General features: G+C 34.8%; 1 protein-coding gene across 2 annotated transcripts in view; it reads right to left on the bottom strand.

Moving 5' to 3' along the window:
* GSK3B (glycogen synthase kinase 3 beta) overlaps positions 1–20,379 on the bottom strand; it is a 206,669-nt gene that overhangs the window by 53,870 nt on the left and 132,420 nt on the right. For both annotated transcript variants that reach the window (XM_035000079.1, XM_035000080.1), the window contains exon 7: positions 12,580–12,677. In XM_035000079.1, coding sequence (XP_034855970.1) covers positions 12,580–12,677 — 98 coding nt within the window. The remainder of the gene's footprint in view (positions 1–12,579; positions 12,678–20,379) is intronic.

The raw sequence follows: 20,379 nt of genomic DNA, 5'->3' as shown, positions 1-20,379 counted from the left end.
TTTATTTCTACCTGATTTACTCCAGCTGAATTATATATTTGGAATCTTTCAAATTATATAAATTGAACCTTTTCATTTTATCGATAAAAAAATATGTTTGAAATGGACCTCATCATTTCAGGCACAAATCAAGTCTTAGAGTTCCCTTGAATTTTAAGATAGAAAAATAATTTTCCCCAAACTTTTAGACTAAGGATATACTTAAAACAAAACAAAACAAAAAAAACCCCTTATATCTGGATTTCCTCAAAACTGAGTTCCTCCAAAGACTTAATGGAAATGAGACTGCACATAAATGTTGTATGTACTTTCTGTAAGTATGATAGTTCACACAATTTTAAAAAGGGGGGAGATGATAAAAATTATCACACCATTGGAAAGAATGTATGTATTCTCATTTATTATTAGAATAAGACCTTTCCATTTATTGCAAAAAAGCACCTTTTCTTTGGCCCATCATCCTAGATCATGAAGAGTTAGGTGGTGAAAAGATTCAAAGAATCAGAGATCAGTCGGCCACATTCCTCTGGGGATGCTGTGCATGGTTAAATCCATCATTTCATTTGTACCCAGTTCCAATCCACATTTGTTCTCACATTTTCTCATTCATTTAGCTACATATATACCTAGACACTGATAAGTATCATATTAGGAATTATGATTTATTTTTTCAAAGAAATAAAGCTAAGAATCATCTGACAAAAGCTATAGTTTTCACAACTTTATTTTTAATAGCTCAACACCAGAGGTCGCCAAACTTCAGCAATAGAATGCTGCATGTACAGCCTTCAAAGCAAGGGTGAAGTAAAAGAAATCCTATTAGAAAGTTCTTATTCTTCTGCTTAAAATCCTGCAGTGGTTTCCAATTACCTACAGGCTAATGTGGTCTGGCCACTGGCCACTGCCCACAGCTCCAGCCTTCTCTGCCCCAGTAAACTCCTATTATATTATACCCACCATTCAGAACCTTAAGCTCAAACCATAAACACACAACAGACCCATTTTCACTAAGCATCTTTGCCCAAATTCATACATATGTCCTCCATTTCCTTCCTCTCTCTAAATGGTGAATACCTTTCCATGTTCCAAGATTTAGCTCAAGAGTTACCTGTCCTATGATGCCTTTCCAGACAATACTACCTCCAAATAGAATACTTCTTTGTACTCTGCCCAGACTTCTGGGATAATACCTGCCTTACTCTATTGTCCTCAGTTGTTCCTCTTTTCCCCTTAGTCTCTGAACTCTTTGAGAGCAAGGACCCTCTTTGTTCTAGCCCAGCACCTAACAAAAACAATAGTAGTAGTTAAAAGTGATATGCACCCTGAAAGACTAAAGGGATGCATGGCTAGGCCTATATATAATGAAACTTTTTAAATAAGTGGATAAAAACTGAATTAACATAGAGGCAAGAGAGATTGTATGTACCATGGTTGAATAATGAAACGTCTTCACTTCTTTTCTGCAAAAAAGAACTGTTTTTCAGTTTGGGTAATCTCATAAGCTTGACAAATGTCTCTGATTTAAAAACTAGAAAACATGTCACTGAACTATTCTATTTCAAAATGTCAGTATTCTAATGACATTGGAATCACTACATTTTCGCTCCTAGAAAGCTGACATAAAATGTCACTCCCTCTGGCATTTCCCTACAATTTGATGGTTTTCCTTTTAAAATCCACTAGGTAGGGGTGCCTGGGTGGCTCACTCAGTTAAGCATCTGCCTTCAGCTCAAGTCATGGTCTTGGGGTCCTGGAATCGAACCCATGTCAGGGTCCCTGCTCAGCAGACTCCCTCTCCCTCTGCCCTTCTTCCCCACTCGGGCTCTCTCTCTCTCAAGTAAATGAGTAAAATCTTAAAAAAAAAAATCCACTACAATACTTATCTTTCAACATATGTAGATTTTGTCCAATTTCTACATCTTCCCTATAATATCTGATTGAAATTTTGGTATAAGAAACCCTTGTTTTTGTGGTGCAACGTTTCTCCCTTCCAAATTCCAAAAGGTAAGGAATAAAAAGCCGTAACAACAGCAGCACAAATTTTTAAATCTCATTAGAATTTCACTGGAAAGGGCAGCAAGTGATCATGTTCTTTGAGCACAACTAAACGATTTGGCTAGTTTAGAGTATTCAGCCTAGGGAGAATGAACTAGTGTAGGAGGGTCCCTTTATGTGTTTATGTCCATTCACTTTTACACCATCTGTCACTTACTTTGATCTGTCCACCCCCCCCCCCCCCCCCTTTGGGAGCCAGGCGACAGACGTATAAATATGAGAAGTTTTCTGGAGTCCTTTGCAAACTTACAGTCAGAGTTTATTGCCTTCCTTAAAATATGGTGGAAACAAAGCTACCTTATCAACAGTTCCACAGATAGATGCCAGCATTCTTTTTAAAAAAATAACATCTTTATTGAGATATATTTCACGTATCATGAAATTTATTCCTTTAAAGTATACAACTCGGTGGTTTGTTATATTCCCAGAGGTGTACAACCATTACTGTCATCTAATTTGATAACATGTTCATCACCCCAAAATGAAAGGCTGTACCCAAGAACAATCACTTTCATTCCCACTCCTCCCAAGCTCCTGACAACCACTAACCTACTTTCTAACAGATCTAAACAGATCTGTTTATTTTGAACATTTCATATAAATGGAATTACACAACATGGGGCTTTTCGTGCTTGACATTTTCTTTACCCATTCATCAGATGATGGACATTTGAAATGTTTCCACTATTTGGCTATAAATAATGCTGCTATGAACATTTGTGTATAAGTTTTTTTTTTTTTTTTAATATTTTATTTATTTGACAGAGAGAGACACAGCAAGAGAGGGAACACAAGCAGGGGGAGTGGGAGAGGGAGAAGCAGGCTTCCCGCGGAGCAGGGAGCCCGATGCGGGGCTCGATTCCAGGACCCTGGGATCATAACCCGAGGCGAAGGCACATGCTTAACGACTGAGCCACCCAGGCGCCCCTGTATATAAGTTTTTGTGTGGACATGTGTTTTCAATTTTCTGAGGTACAGACCTATGAATGGAATTGCTGGGTCATATGGTAATTCTATGATTAAATTTTAAACATATTTATGCAAACCATATTTGGTTTGCACCATTCTAAAACCCCACCAGCAATGTATGAGGGTTTCAATTTCTCCATATCCTCACCAACACTAGTTATTGCTTGTCTTTTTATTCTAGCTATCCTAGCGAATGTGATGTATTCATTATGGTATTGATTTGCATTTCTCTAATGACTAAGGATGTTAAGCATCTTTTCTTGTGCTTCCTGGCCACTTGTATGTTTTTAAAGAAATGTTTATTCAGACCCTTTACCCATTTTTTTATTGGGCTGTCTTTTTATTGTTGAATGTAAGAGTTCCTAATATATTCTGAGTATGTCTCTTATATAGAATTTGTGAAAATTTTCTCCCATTCTGTGGGGTTTTAACCTTCTGAAAGAATTTTAAATTTTGATGAAGTTCAATGTATCTATTTTTTCTATTATTGCTTGTGTCTTTTGTGTCATATCTAAGAAATCACTGCTTAATTGAAAGTCACAAAGGTTTCCTTCTAAAAGTTTTACAGTTGTGGCTCTTGCCTTTAGGTCTTTGATCCATTTTGAGTTAATTTTTGTAATACAGTATGGGGTAGGAGTCCAACTTCACTCTTTTGCTTATGGATATTTAGTTCCAAGCTCTAAAAAGACTGTTCGTTCCCCACTGAATTGCCTTGGAACGCTTGTCATATGACCATAAATGTAAAGGTTTATTTCTGGACTCTCAATTCTAATTCACTGATCTATAGGGCTATGCTTGTGCCTCTATGTCTTTTCCTCTCTTTCTCTCTTTTTTAGCATGACTGACAAAATTATAAGACATATAAAGTGTATATCCTCGTGATTTGATGTACATATACATTGTGAAAGAATTCCCACCATCTAATTAATACATGTATCACCACACATTTTTATAATTTTTTTTTTTTTTGGTGAGAACATTTAAGTTCTACTCCCTTAGCAAATTTCAATTAAATAATGCAGTGTTATCGACTATAGTTGTCATGTTTTACATCAGATCCTTAAGACCTTACTCATAGCTGAAAGTTTGTACCCTTTACCAACCTCTCCTCATTTCTCCCCACTCCCCAGCCCTTGGCAACCACTCTTCTACTATTTCTACTGATTTTGACTTTTTTCTTTCTTTTTTTTTTTGATTTCACATATAAGTGATACCATGCAGTATTTGTCTTTTTCTGTCAGGCTTATCTCCGATAGGGTAATGCCCTCAAAGTCCAACCATGTTGTTGAAAATGGCAGGATTTCCTTCTTTCTTATGGCCAAATACTACCCCGTTGTATATGCATTTGTCTTGATTACTACAGTTACATAGGAAGTTTCTAAAACCAGAAGTACAATTCCTCCAGTTTCATTATTCTTTTTAAAGATTGCTTTGACTCTCATTATTTCTTGAATAAAATTTTATACTTGGAAATAAGTCCCCTCGTTCCCCCCAAAAAGGTAGCTATTGTATTGATTAAGCAAACTATTAAATGTAAGTAAAACAGTCATTCTTGGCTAACACATATTCACAGGAGTCAAAAGACCTTTTTTTCCTAGGTGAATCTCAACGGAAGTAGTACGCTCAACAAAGGAATATAAAAAGGAAAGGGGTGGCAGCGGTATGTGGGGGGGGGATGGGGGGAGGGGGAGATGAGACTCTCTTCAGTTAGGGAAAAAAACCACTTTATTTTTCTAAGTTTTAAAATATCACACCCTCTTTTGAGACATGTATATATATTTTTTAAAGATTTTATTTATTTATTTGACAGAGAGAGCACAAGCTGGGGGAGAGGCAGAGGGAGAGGGAGCAGCAGACTCCCCACTGAGCAGGGAGCCTGATGCGGGGCTCAATCCCAGGACCCTGGGATCATGGCCTGAGCTGAAGGCAGATGCTTAACCAACTGAGCACCCAGGCGCCCTGAGACGTGTAAATATTTTATTCACATATCACCCAACTCTTGCTTCCTTTGAGAATCACTAACACTATAGTGATTTTTTTCATGTTTTCTTTCTAGCATGTATATCAATAAAACTTTTTTTTATAAATATGATACAGCATTCAGTACACTTTCACAAACTATAATTTGACCCTCTCCAAGATTCCAGTGTTTCTTTATATTCTTCTCACTGCTCAACTGTTAAGAATTATTGCTCTCAAAATTTCTAACATTTTGCTAAAAAAAGGAAGCAGAGATTTCTCAGTAAACATCGGTTTTGAAAACAGTGTCTGGATTATGAATGCTGTTAACTTGACAGATTTCTGTCCCTGTCCCATTTCTCACCTGCCCCTTTACATACTTTATAGATTATGCCAAAGAAAAATAATATATTAAACCAGGGCCCTGAGATTAAGCAAATACATAAAAGAACTCAAAATGCAACTGTGCAAAAGAATGTGCAGTTGCTAAGTAAAGGGTACTTATATCCCAAGATGAGTAATCCTATGAATGGTTTTTTGACACAGATACTAAAATATGACTGTCAGTAAATTAGTTTTGAGGTGACAATGTCATGAAACTTCATTTGTGTGTAAAAACTTCTTTAGATAAAACATATACTGGCAACTTATTAAATTATCTCACACTGCTTGTTTTGGGGAAAGTAAAGATTTCAAATGGATGTCATTCTCAAGTCAAAAGATGAATTGGGTCACATTGCCAGGAAACCACTTTCCATACCTATGGTGTACAGAGATTTAACCAAGTACAAGTAAGTTACTGTACTGCCAGTAAAATTTCATAGTAGTAAGTTAAAACTGGTATTTCTTTTGGTCTATGGAAAACACTACTTAATGTAAAAATGCAGATGAGCAATTACATTAAAATAATTATTTAATGTCTCCTTTACCCACTTACTTTAAAAAATGCTGACATCATATTTACTGTACAGTTACCAAAAAGTATAACCATAGTACCTTGTACTATTATAGGGATATTTAACCTAGGGTTCCTGGATGAGCTTCATAAAGCCCAAGAATCACCTGAAATTATAAATATAAATTCTGGTATGTATGCATTTTTCTGGAGGAGAGTCCACTGCTATAAACAGATTTTCAAAGTGGTCCATGATCCAAAAGTTATTAAAAATTGCTGCTCCAGTCAGTAACAAATATGGAAAATTTAAATAATAAAAAAATGAATTAAGCAATCAAATGTTTTGTTTGTAATTACATACAATATATATTACAAGTAAAAGTGTATACCACAATGTATAATGGGGTATACTTACATGCTCTGGAAAGTGGAAAAAAGAGACAGAATTAAGTTTAATATATTGTTCCTGTAGTCTGTTACCAACACAAGAGCTCTTTAATATAAGAAATGTCACCAGGTAACATGATTAAACTCCAAATGCATGTTAGCAAGACACATCATGGATCCATGATCAAAAATCTTAGGAAAATAAGTATTTTTTATACTTATTAAACTCTGGTTTAATTAATACCTTAAAGCTCTGTCTGAGAGACTATCTGATAGTGAAAATGTTAAGCCAGGAAAGGAGAATGTATGCATACAGGTGCTGAACAAGCCATAATATGGGGATAGGATAACTGAAAATCTAAAACATTTGCTAAACAAAGATAGTGAAAGTTAAGGTTGAGCTGTACTTGAAAGCAAAGAAATACACCATTATAACTTTGATTACTTCACATGAAGCACAATTAGACCTAGTCCAAAGACATCTCAAACTGATCTGGTATATTCATTACAATAAGAGTCAGGGGATTTTACCTTTAGTTTGTGATCACATTTTTTTTTAACACTAATATATAATAAATATGGTTCAGTCAGTTCTGGATATCAAGTTGACATAAGGATCGTATTTTTCCCCAGAGCTATAAAATTCTATAAGCAGAGGACACCAATTTACCAAAGATGAATCAGATAGAATTTTTCTATCACCCAACCCCTCCTGGATATGGTGGTGGTGGTAATCATCATCATTTTCCTAGGATTAATGTAAGAATTAAATGTGGTATTGTATGTCCAGTGCTTAGCTCAGTGCCTGATGCAAAGTAAAGTCTCAGTGGGTGGCAGCTTTTGTGATTAGCAGTAGTTTCCCAATATTTGAAAATGCAGACTTTTGAAGAGTCAAGTAATCACTGGTATCTTTGTCTAAATTATACTATAAACAGCAATAAGTCAAACTGGAAGATCAGGAAAACAATTATTTAGACAAACATTTATAATAAAATGTGGCTCTCTTAATACGTTTTTATTTGTCTGCTAACAAAAGATTCCAGCACAAAACAATTGAAACCATTTTTGTTTTCATAGTCTCTGTGACTGCTAAAAGACTGAAAAAAATCAGTATCACAGAACAATAAAAAGTGAAAATCCTCTCCTCTTAATTCCACTCTCCACTGCTAAATCTTTTTTTCTTCTAAATCTTTCTCTACTAATAGGCATCATAAGAAATGAAATCTATCTACTTAGCTGTAATAACATAATCAAAAGATTATTTGGATGTTTCCTACTTTCAAATTCTTAAATAAAGCTTCTACTAGAGATAAGATTTTATTAGCTCTGACCTATGTAAGAGCTACCTAGGCAGATATTTGAGTAATTATTGCTAAGAGAAATTAAACAACAATTTAGTAAAGTTGTTTTACAAAATAAATTAAGTAACTTTAATTGCCTTATAACAATTTTATTACTGCAAATAATTTAAGTATCTATATGTTTAATGTCATGTTTTTCTAAAAGAGATATATCCAAATCTAAAACTTATGGAAGCTGGGGCGCCTGGGTGGCTCAGTCGGTTAAGCAGCTGCCTTCGGCTCAGGTCATGATCACGGGGTCCTGGGATCGAGCCCCGCATCGGGTTCCCCGCTCAGTGGAGAGTCTGCTTCTCCCTCTCCCTCTGCCTGCCTCTCTGCCTACTTGTGCTATCTGTCAAATAAATAAATAAAATCTTAAAAATAAATAAATAAATAAAACTTATGGAAGCTATACTGAAATTCTATCATCAAGAGGTGGGACTCTAATTCTGCTCTAAAACTTTTCCATTAGAAAGCAATGGTCAAATTATTACTAAGCATAAGTAAATGTTTATGGAATAAATAAAGGCATATCTCTAGGGACACTAATTAATTTAAAATTTGAAATTCTACCAAAAAATTGGTTTCTTTCAAACTTTTAGCTTTGTGATATTTTAATACAGAAACTGAACTTTGCACTGAGTTCACCTTTCCTTACTTGAAATTCGTATTTTAGAATTTAGAGGGGGGAAAAGAAACTACTAGTAAAATTTATAGCATTCCCAGGTCCAGAGCTTCATAGAGGGCTTCAACTTCAAGTCATGTGGGGAATACAGGGTACATTTGTTATTTACGTAAGTTAATGATCAAATCTTTGAGAAGTCAAATATATCATGTAATTTCTCTTCAAGGCAATAATATATCACTTTACCTTGATAATGCTCTTCTTCTCAATATCAATTATGTAATTCAGAATACAATCATACACCAGAATCTATATAGTCATTTTCAAAGATCACTTAGTCAAAATATACTTCTTGTGAGAAATGGATTATTTAGTAAAAAAGTCTACAAAACAGATGGCATTTTTGTTTAAACATATATATGCACAGAAAAGGATATAAAAATATTTACAGAAGTTATTTTTCATGATGTGCCAAAACAGTGACTGTTTTTGTTCTTTTCTTTATATTTGTATGCCTGTGTTTTCTCAGTCTTCTGAACCAAGCATAGAAAATACAGCATAATTATTAAAAAAAAAAAGTTATTGTCGTTAAAAAACTCTACCTCCTTCAAGTTTTCAGAATACTCTTTTCTAAATAACTATATTGCTATGACTGATAGCAGAGGTGCCATGGGACAATGCTATGTCACCAAACCTATGTTTGTGAAACTCCTGGTACACGGTCTCCCAAAATACTATATTTTTCATCAGATATCTGAAACCACATCAGATATTTCTTGAGGTTATTTTGACTAGTATTTTAAGGAAGAATTTAAGAAAAAAAAATTTTATTTGAGAAGTCCCTGGCATAATGAAATCCTGTTCTAACAATCCTATGTATGAAATCAACCTCAGAAAGTTTAGTGTACACTTCATGCTTACAAATGATTTTTCAAGACTTTCAGTTCCATTCTGCTTTATACTTTTAACTTATTCGATGATAACATAATTGGATTTATCCTAAATATTTTGCAAAAGTCTTCTTACTAGAGGGTAGGGAGAGAGGAGTTAAAAAGGTTGGTTAGAATGAGATGAAGTTAGCTCAGTTTATAAAACTGTGTTACTCATGCTAAAAATTATTGGCATGGACATCTGAGTCAATAAAATTTAATGAACAACATACACAACAATCACAACTTTCCTTATTAATTTCTAGGTAATTCCAAATTCATGAATGAACAATGACTGTCTTGCAGCTTAATTCAATTTAAATCTTTATTGGAAACTATTCTGGTGCCCTTGGATAATGAAACACAATAATAAAGTCCCTGCTCAGAAAATTTATAAAGTAATGAGGCAAGTCTACCACATATAAAATACTTGAAGTCTGCTGGGTGATTGTTCATTTTTTGCATAAACTCAGATTCAGAGAGAAGAATTTACTGGGGGGTTCAGCTACCTCCAGATACTCCAAAGGAATCCCCATGAAATTTTAAAGGGAGACAGTAGCAGAAAATAACAGATTTTCATGGATTCCCTAATTACTGTTACCTCAAAAAAACTGAGAATTGAATTGGGCACCTACAAGACCACATTTCACGTAAAATTCAAATCTATTCTTGAACTCCTGATTAGCAATAATGACAATATTTGTTTAAAATGAAAAATGTGTTTAGTAACCCTTAACTTTGAAAGCTAACTTACACAACTTCTTTTCTAATTTACAACTTAGATGAGGAAAACTAGAATAGTTACATCAGAATTAGTTATGAATTTTTATTTCAATGAAACATCACAGATATCAAATATTTAGGGAACAGAAACACAGGATCAACAAGATATTAGAACTATATTAAACACATACACAAAATCTGTACAAAGTTTATTAACCTCCATGCGACAGGATTTAGAGTCATGCTACTCACACACACCACAACACAATGTCTATTAATCTCAATGTAATGTATAAATTTCAGGTCACCAAACAGGTGGCAAACTAATACTGGAATTTCATTTATTCTGGGCAGTTACACTTAAAACTGTAAAACAGATCAAGAAGCTGGATATTCCAAAGTGCCCTGGGATCCTAATTTTCTTATTTCATATCACCTTCAAAATGTACAGACAGTGATCCTGGAACTACAGCAGGGTTGTGACTATGTTTCTTACATATAAATGCAAGATGACAAGATAACACATAAATGAAAAGAATGTTTTGTTTTAGAGTTGACCTACTACTACAAATTGATCACGGACAACTTACAACAAGTAAGCCCTAAATGAAAATGAAGTCTTAAACCATCAATAACAAACTGATAGTTTCTACTATTAAGTAAGTACAAACCAAGGAGGAAACTGAATTAAAAGGACTGTAATAGTGGTGGTGCAAAAAGCTCTAGATATAAAGGTATGTAAGATACGATGGTAAGTATGAGATAGAGACTTCTCACAGATGGCTACTTAGCTTCATGAGCAATTTCATTTGTATCATGTATGAACTGAAATTAATGACAAACAATAAATCATCACAAAGTTCTAAACTATAATCCACAGAAAAGCAACATAATTCTAATAAGCTAAACATAAATGACAAATAGAATAGCAATATGCCCAGAGAATTATAGCTTGGTGAGCTCAAGTACATCAGGTGAAAGCCTGCGGATTAAAGAAATTCTGAATTTCAAACTATGGCCCAATCTCCTGTTTTTGTTGGGCCTATGAACTAAGAATTGATTTTACAGATAATAATTTGCAATCAATTTGATGAAAAAGAATACTAACTTTGAATCCCAATTAAAAGAAATGTTACAGCCCCCCTCCAAGGAATTCCAATCTTCTAATTAGTAGATCTGTATTAAAAAAAATTTGTACTCAATTATTATTGTATTTTTAATTTCCTCAATGAAAAATTTGCAGAAATTTGTTGCACATCTCTATGACATCCTTGATTTGTGTTTTAGCCCACAAAGCCTAAAATATTTTATCCAGCCCTCTGAAGAAAAAGTCTGCCAACTCTTGTACTAGAATATTAATTTGAATAATGGGGAATGGGCTTTTAGGAAACCAAATGACCAAACTATTTGAACTTAGATCTGAGTGTAGTGTGGGAATCAGAAAGTGGATGTGATGGACAAAAGTTAAAGTTAAATTTGAAACTAAAAGACAGTTACCCCAAAAAGACTGCAAATACCACAGAGGTCTCAGGTGCAAATCATAAAAAAATCATATGGATAGTGAGGAAGATATTTGATCACACGCTGGTCTTTTCAACCATACTTGCACACATTAATATTTAGCAAAATCGCCTTACCAAAAGTAACATATTTTTATAGAATGAAGTATAAGCAGTTTTAAGTAACATAATCATAGTCCTGTGTACAACTGATAAAAGCTACTGAGGAGTTATGGCTCAGCAAAGAAAAATTAAATTCAAGGTGTCTAGATACAGAGCAGAATGAATCCCAGAGTAGCATTTTGATGTTGGAAGTATTTAAGGAAAACACTGGAAATCCATCTGTCAGGACTATAACTAGGATGGTTCTTTCATTGTTTGGAGAATTGGACTACATGACCTCTAAGAAGATTTTCAATTTTACATTTCTAAGAAATATTTAGAAAATCAAGACTAAAACCCAAAAGACAGCAGGTGTTGTTGCTCTGGACAAACTGTAACCTTAGAATGAAGCAATCTACTGATCATAATATACAGACACTAGATTTTTTTTTAAGGGGGTGGGAACTTTAAGGTCTCAAATATTAAAAACTTTTAAAAATTACATTTAAAAAATCAATTAAAATCTCAGCCTTAGTGTTCTTAAGAGGCAATATTAATTCCAAGGTAATAATATTTTAAATCTGGTGTTGTTAATAAAAGTGCTGATAAGATCTAATAAATAAAATTATATTAAACTCATAAGTCAATATTCTGCTTCTTTTAGTGGTCTGCTTATACAAGTAGATACTCATTCTTTCATTTTACAAATATTTATATATTGAAAAATATAAGCATCATGTGCTCAGCAGAATATTAGGAGCAGAGGACATAGTGAGCGAAAATACACTTAGTTTGTGCTTTTATTTGGTTTATATATATTTTAGTGATCTTATGGCTTTTAAGTACTTTAAATAACAAATATATCCATTTTTTTGCATCAGATATCTAAAATACCTTTTATAGGATCATATAACAGAAGAGTTAACTCAATTAGAAACCAAAAGGCTGTGTTCTTATACCTCCTCTATAGCTGACCTTTTTATGTGATCTTGGATAACTTTCTCCATTTTTTAAGTTTTTCATGGGTGTGGGTGATACGGATTCTTAGAATAACAATAAATTCACTGCAGTTCAAAAATTGATTCAAACTTCTCACCTTGATTATTTCCACCAATTGATCCACACCACTGTCCCCTGGAAATATTGGTTGTCCTAGCAACAGCTCAGCCAACACACAGCCTGCAGACCATACGTCTGTAAAGAAAAGAAAACAAGAGTTACTAATGCTTGTAGCTTAAGTTGCATTGAAAACTATTTGTATACATTTCCTAATTTTACTTTGATCACAGAGTAAATATCACTGTACAACAAAAAACTGTACAACCCAAAACGGAGGGAAGAAAGCCATCAAATTATCCCTGAAGTGTTAAACTTACCAAAGAGGAAACAAGGCCAATAAGAAAATTCCAACAAAGGGTTAAGTCCATTTAATTATCAAATATCAGGTGTTCAAATCTTCAACAACCAAGACAGGGGATTATAGCACCAAAACATAGGGCATGATTATCTAATCATACCTTAAAATAAGTCAAAGTGATACAACCTGTGTACATTGGCAGTGCTTACAAAATAGGCACAAAGGTTCAATCTCTATACATAAGAGTTTTAAGCCAATGCAAATTCTTTTTTTAAATTTAATTTTATTATGTTAGTCACCATTCATTACATCATTAGTTTTTGATGTGGTGTTCCATGATACATTGTTCGCATATAACACCCAGTGCTCCATTTAATATGTGCCCTCCTTAATACCCATCACAGGGCTAACCCATCCCCCCACCCCCCTCCCCTCTAAAACCCTCAGTTTGTTTCTCAGAGTCCATAGTCTCTCATGGTTCGTCTCCCCCTCTGGTTCCCCCCCTTCATTTTTCCCTTCCTACTTTTTTTAACATACAATGTATTATTTGTTTCAGAGGTACAGATCTGTGGTTTATCAGTCTTACACAATTCACAGCGCTCACCATGGCACATACCCTCCCCAAGTCTCACCCAGCCACCCCATCCCTCCCACCTCCCACCACTCCAGCAACCCTCAGTTTGTTTCCTGAGATTAAGAATTCCTCATATCAGTGAGATCATATGATACTTGTCTTTCTCTGATTGACTTATTTCGCTTAGCATTCTCTAGCTCCATCCACATCGTTGCAAATGGCAAGATTTCTTTCTACTTTTTGATGGCTGCATAATATTCCAGTGTGTATGTGTATATACACACACACACAAATATATATATATATACACCACATCTTCTTTATCCATTCATCTGTTGATGGACATCTAGACTCTTTCCATAGTTTGGCTATTGTGGACATTGCTTCTATAAGCATTGGGGTGCACATACCCCTTTGGATCACTACATTTGTATCTTTGGGGTAAACACCCCGTAGTGCAATTGCTGGGTTGTAGGGTAGCTTTATTTTCAACTTTCTGAGGAACCTCCATACTGTTTTCCAGAGCGGCTGCACCAGCTTGCATTCCCACCAACAGTGTAGGAGGGTTCCCCTTTCTCAGCATCCTCACCAACATCTGTCGTTTCCTGACTTGTTATAATTTTAGCCATTCTGACTGGTGTGAGGGGGTATCTCATTGAGGTTGTGATTTGGATTTCCCTGATGCCAAGTGATGTTGAGCACTTTTTCATGTGTCTGTTGGCCATTTGGACATCTTCTTTGCAGAAATGTCTGTTCATGTCTTCTGCCCATTTCTTGATTGGATTAGTTGTTCTTTGGGTGTTGAGTCTGATAAGTTTTTATAGATTTTGGATACTAGCCCTTTACCTGATATGTCATTTGCAAATATCTTCTCCCATTCTGTCGGTTATCTTTTGGTTTTGTTGACTGTTTCTTTTGCTGTGCAAAAGTTTTTTATCTTGATGAAGTCCCAATAGTTCATTTTTGCCCTTGCTTCCCTTGCCTTTGGCGATGTTTCTAGGAAGAAGTTGCTGAGGCTGAGGTCAAAGAGGTTGCTGCCTGTGTTCTCCTATAGGATTTTGATGGATTCCTGTCTCACATTTAGGTCTTTCATCCATTTTGAGTCTATATTTCTCTGTGGTGTACGGAAACGGTCCAGTTTCATTGTTCTGCATGTGGCTATCCAATTTTCCCAACACCATTTGTTGAAGAGACTGTCTTTTTTTCCATTGGACATTCTTTCCTGCTTTATCGAAGACCAGTTGACCAGAGAGTTGAGGGTCCATTTCTGGGCTCTCTATTCTGTTCCGTTGATCTATGCGTCTGTTTTTGTGCCAGTACCATACTGTCTTGATGATGACAGCTTTGTAATAGAGCTTGAAGTCCGGAATTGTGATGCCACCAGCTTTGCTTTTCTTTTTCAAAATTCCTCTGGCTATTCGGGGGTCTTTTCTGATTCCATACAAATTTTAGGATTATTTGTTCCATTTCTTTGAAAAAAGTGGATGGTATTTTGATAGGGATTGCATTAAATGTGTACATTGCTCTAGGTAGCATTGACATCTTCACAATATTTGATCTTCCAATCCATGAGCATGGAATGTTTTTCCATTTCTTTGTGTCTTCCTCAATTTCTTTCATGAGTATTCTATAGTTTTCTGAGTACAGATTCTTTGTCTCCTTGGTTAGATTTACTCCTAGGTATCTTATGTTTTTGGGTGCAACTGTAAATGGGATCGACTCCTTAATTTCTCTTTCTTGTGTCTTGTTGTTGGTGTATAGGAATGCCACTGATTTCTGTGCATTGATTTTATATCCTGCCACTTTACTGAATTCCTGTATGAGTTGTAGCAGTTTTGGGGTGGAGTCTTTTGGGTTTTCCACATAAAGTATCATATCATCTGCAAAGAGTGAGAGTTTGACTTGTTTGCTGATTCGGATGCCTTTTATTTCTTTTTGTTGTCTGACTGCTGTGGCTAGGACTTCTAGTACTACGCTGAATAGCAGTGGTAATAGTGGACATCCCTGTCGTGTTCCTGACCATAGGGGAAAAGCTCAGTTTTTCCCCACTGAGAATGATATTCGCTGTGGGTTTTTCATAGATGGCTTTTATGATATTGAGGTATGTACCCTCTATCCCTATACTGTGAAGAGTTTTAATCAAGAAAGGATGCTGTACTGTCAAATGCTTTTTCTGCAATGCAAATTCTGATAAAAAATTTTAAGCCTTAAATGATTGGCTTTTGTGTTGTAATATGATTGATGGAGAAATGCATTATATAAATATATTATCATTTTTAAATGCAAAGACAGAGGAATAAATTTTATTTCACAAATCCAAAAGAACAGAAAAGGAAGGAAAACTTCCAAACTCATTCTATGAGGCCAGCATTATCCTGATAACCAAAACTGCATAAAGACTCCAATAAAAAAGAGAACTATAGGACAAGATCCCTGATGAACATGGATATAAAAATTCTCAATGAAATACTAGCAAACTGAATCCAACAATACATTAAAAAAATAATTCACCACATTCAAGTGAGATTTATTCCTGGTTTGCAAGTATGGTTTAATATTCACAAATCAATCAACTTGATACACTACATTAGTAAAAGAAAGGATAAGAACCATATGATCATTTCAATAGATGCAGCAAAAGTATGTGACAATGTAGAACATCCATTCATGATTAAAAACCCACAACTTTTCCCCTATGGTGAAGACAAGACAGGGATATCCACTCTCACCACTGGTATTTAACATAGCGCTGGAAGTCCTAGCCACAGCAATCAGACAACAAAAAGAAATAAAAGGCATCCACATTGGCAAGGAACAACTAAAACTTTCATTATTTGCAGATGACATGATACTCTATAGAGAAAACCTGAAAGATTCCACCAAAAAGTGTTAGAACTGATGAAGAAATTCAGTAAACTCACAGGATAAAAAAATCAATGTACCACAATCTGTTGCATTTTTATGCACCAATAATGAAGGAGCAGAAAGAGAAATTAAGGAATCAGTCCCATTTGCAATTGCTCTAAAAACCAGAAGAATAAAACTAACTATAGATGTAAAAGATCTGTACTCCGAAAACTATAAAAGACTGAGGAAAGAAACTGAAGATGACACAAAGAAAAGGAAAAACATCCCACACTCATGGATCAGAAGAACAAACATTGTTGAAATGTCTATACTACCCAAATCAACACTTAATGCAATCCCTATCAAAATACCACCAGCATTTTTCACAGAGCCAGAACAAACAATCCTAAAACTTGTAGGGACCACAAAAGACCCCAAACAGCCAAAGCAAACTTGAAAAAGAAAAGCAAAGCTGAAGACATCACAATTCTGACTTTAAGTTATATTACAAAGCTGTAGTGATCAAAACAGTATGGTACTGCCACAAAAACAGACACATAAATCAACAGAACAGAAAACCCAGAAACGAACCCTCACGTATATGGTTAATTACTCCTCGACAAAGCAGGAAAGAATATCCAACGGGGAAAAAATGGTCTCTTCAACAAATGCTGTTGGGAAAATTGGAGAGCAACATGTAGAAGTATGAAACTGGACTTTCTTACATCAAACACAAAAATAAATTCAAAATGGATTAAAGATCCAAATGTGAGACTTGAAACCATAAAAATCCTAGAGAAGAACATAGGCAGTAATCTCTTTGACATCAGCCATAGCAACTTCTTTCTAGATATGTCTCCTGAAGCAAGGGAAACAAAAGCAAAAATAAACTATTGGGACTTCATCAAAATAAAATGCTTCTGCACAGTGAAGGAAACAATCAGCGAAATTAAAAGGCAGCCTACTGAGTGGGAGAAGGTATTTGCAAATGGCAGATCTGATAAAAATTAGTGTCCAAAATATATGAAGAACTTATAAAACTCAACACAGAAAAAATAAATACTCCAATTAAAAAATGGGCAGAAGACATGAACAGACATTTTCCCAAAGATATACAGATGGCCAAAAGACACATGAAAAGATGCTAAACATCACTGCTCATCAGAGAAATACAAATCAAAACTACAATGAGGTATCACCTCACATCTGTCAGAATGACTAAAGTCAACAACACAGGAAACAACAGGTGATGGCGAGGATGTGGGGAAAGGAGAACCCTCTTGCACTGTTGGCAGCAATGCAAATGGGTACAGTCACTCTGGAAAATAGTATGGAGTTTCCTCAAAAAGTTAAAAATAGAAAGAACTACCCCAAGATCCAGCAATTGCACTCTACATATTTACCTAAAGAATACAAAAATACTAATTCAAAAGGATACACACACCCCAATGTTTATAGCAGCATTATCTACAACAGCCAAATTATGGAACCACTGATAATGGTCACACACACACACACACACACACACACACACGATGGAATATTACTCAACCATAAAAAAGGAACGAAAATCTTGCCATTTGCAAAGACATGGATGGAGCAAGAGAGTATCATGCTAAGCAAAATAAGTCAGAGAAAGGAAAATACCATATGATTTCACTCATATATGGAATTTAAGAAACAAAATAAAGGGGGGGAAGAAAGAGAGGCAAACGAAGAAACAGACTCTCAACTACAGAGAACAAACTGATAGTTATCAGAGGTGAGGTGGGTGGGGGAATGGGTCAAATAGGTGATGGGGTTTAAGGAGTATACTTGTGATGAGCATTGGGTTTTGTATGGAAGTGCTGAATCACTGTATTGTACACCTGAAACTAATATTACACTGCATGTTAAATAACTGGAATTTAAATAAAAACTTTAAAAAAAGACAAAAAGGGGGAAAATACTCGAAGAGGTCAAGGTTAAGATTAGAGAGATAATCATTAATTTTCAATATGTAAATTTTGATGTTGTTATGGCATATTCACGTGGTAATGTGGATAAGAAGCTGACTATATATAGTATCTATAAAAAATAAAATTTATGTAAGTGTGAATTGCTTATTTTAGCCAACTAGAAGTTTTCTGTACTTAGTTTTTCAATAAATGAATTTTTCATGCTAAAAAAAAAGTACAAGGTGACAGGAGGTTAGGGAAAAGAAGAGCTGCATGATAGCAAAGGAAAAGCACAAAGGAAAATAAGAGATGTGAGAACAAGTATCAAGGTACATGAAAGCAAGCAGAGTCAGAAACCAAGCAGAAAGAGTAAGGAGAGAAAAAAATGTGGAAATACAAATGAGGAAAGAAAAAAAATGAAGTTAAGGAGGGATAATAAATCCAAATTTGGATGGGAATGTGAGATATGAGCCTGCCAGTGTCTTATTTTGTTGTAAAATTAAAACATTTTAAGGAAAACAAAACAAAACAAAATAACTCATTTTTAAGTCAAAGTGGAAACCTCAATCCTGAGAGTAAACTTTTAAAATAATTTAATTAGTAAGTTTTAATAATTTATAAATAAATTTAATTAATTAAAAAATAATCTAAAGTATATAATCCTGGCTTACCCAAGATAGTCCTGATTTAGATTTATTGTCCTGGGATAATTACTAATAGCATCCTCTTTCTCTTTTAAAAGTATTACCAAATAAGTTAAATTATATGGCCAATCTATTTATAGCCCACCATTAAGACTTTCTGCAAGGAAAAGCTAATTTGCAGTTTCTGGATGCCTGAGATTCCTGGCTTTTGTATGAATCAACAATCAAGAGCTTTAGAAGATGAGCATAAATCTTTGCTGGGCTTTCTCATCTACCAGTAAGAAAGGAGGATAATGGTGAACGGCATGGGGTCAACAAATAATTTAAGAGGTCTGATATGGTGAGATGCACTATCAAGAGGGATTAGAAATCCCTGCTCCAGTGACTTTTTACTGACATAGGAAAATAATGACAAAAAATTTATTTAAGAAATTCAAGTTGATTTTGTCCAGTTCCAAGCAATGATAACCAAGATACCTATTTTGCAAACACTGACCAAAAAGAGCCCTCCTTGATATACTAGGTAATTGCTAAATGAAGCAAATATCAAAACCTGCTAAGAAAACTTTACTTCTCTCAAAGCCAAGTAATACTAACTCTTAAGATGGAAGTGGAAAAGATATATATACTCATTAACATAAAGGCTTTATTTTGATCTAAGTTTAAAAATATGCCTTTACCTACCCAATTAGAAGGAAGGTAATATGTACTCATTTCTTTGTAATAGAGAATAATTCATCTCAGAACACAAGGCTGGAAAAACTGCAGGGAAATAATTAAATTTTCATTAAAAAATCATGGGAAATACTTTCTTAGGCTGGATTTAGGTACAAATATGGGAGACAAGGAGTAAACCATTAAGGAACACTATTGTTTAGTGGTTGCCACAGACTAATAATCCTAAAATTCAGGTGGCAACTATACCAGTGGTCCTCAATGTTAACGCAGGCAAACTACCAAAATCAAGGTATTTATCATTCACTTTCTGGGAGATACCAAAATCTTTTCTGTTCATACTAAATGGGACAAATGAATGATATTCTCCAAATAGAATAAAACAGGGTATAATAAAATAAGCACTTTGGTCCACTGACTTATCTGGTTATCTGGGGATTTCAAACAAAATAGTGTTCTGCTTCATACTTAACTCTAATTCCTGGTAAAAGTGATCTTTCAAGACCATTTAGTTTAACATATTTAATTCACAGATAAGGAAATTAAGGCACAATAAAGATCAGGGACTTGCCCAAAGTAAAGCTACTCAATAGCAGAGCTAGGCCTGGAACCCAATTTCAATACCCAATCAAGACACCACTATCTTGAATAAATGCCTCATTGTCAGAGAATAACTAACTGCTTCTTTAAGGGTCTATAAACTCAATTCTTCGTCCTGAAGAAGCCATTTGTTCTCTGTCATTTCTCAGTAAGACAATATAATCAGAGCCATCAGCCTGAGCTCTGGCTATATCCAAATAAGACAATAATCTATTCAGAACCAGCTATTCTTTCATTTCAAACATCACTGTTAAATATATTT

The sequence above is a fragment of the Mirounga leonina genome, unplaced genomic scaffold, assembly GCF_011800145.1.
Source record: "Mirounga leonina isolate KUSES-001 unplaced genomic scaffold, KU_Mleo_1.0 Mir_115, whole genome shotgun sequence".
Lineage (NCBI taxonomy): Eukaryota > Metazoa > Chordata > Mammalia > Carnivora > Phocidae > Mirounga > Mirounga leonina.
The sequence above is the reverse complement of the archived record's forward strand: the minus strand, read 5'-3'. Positions and strand labels throughout refer to the sequence as shown.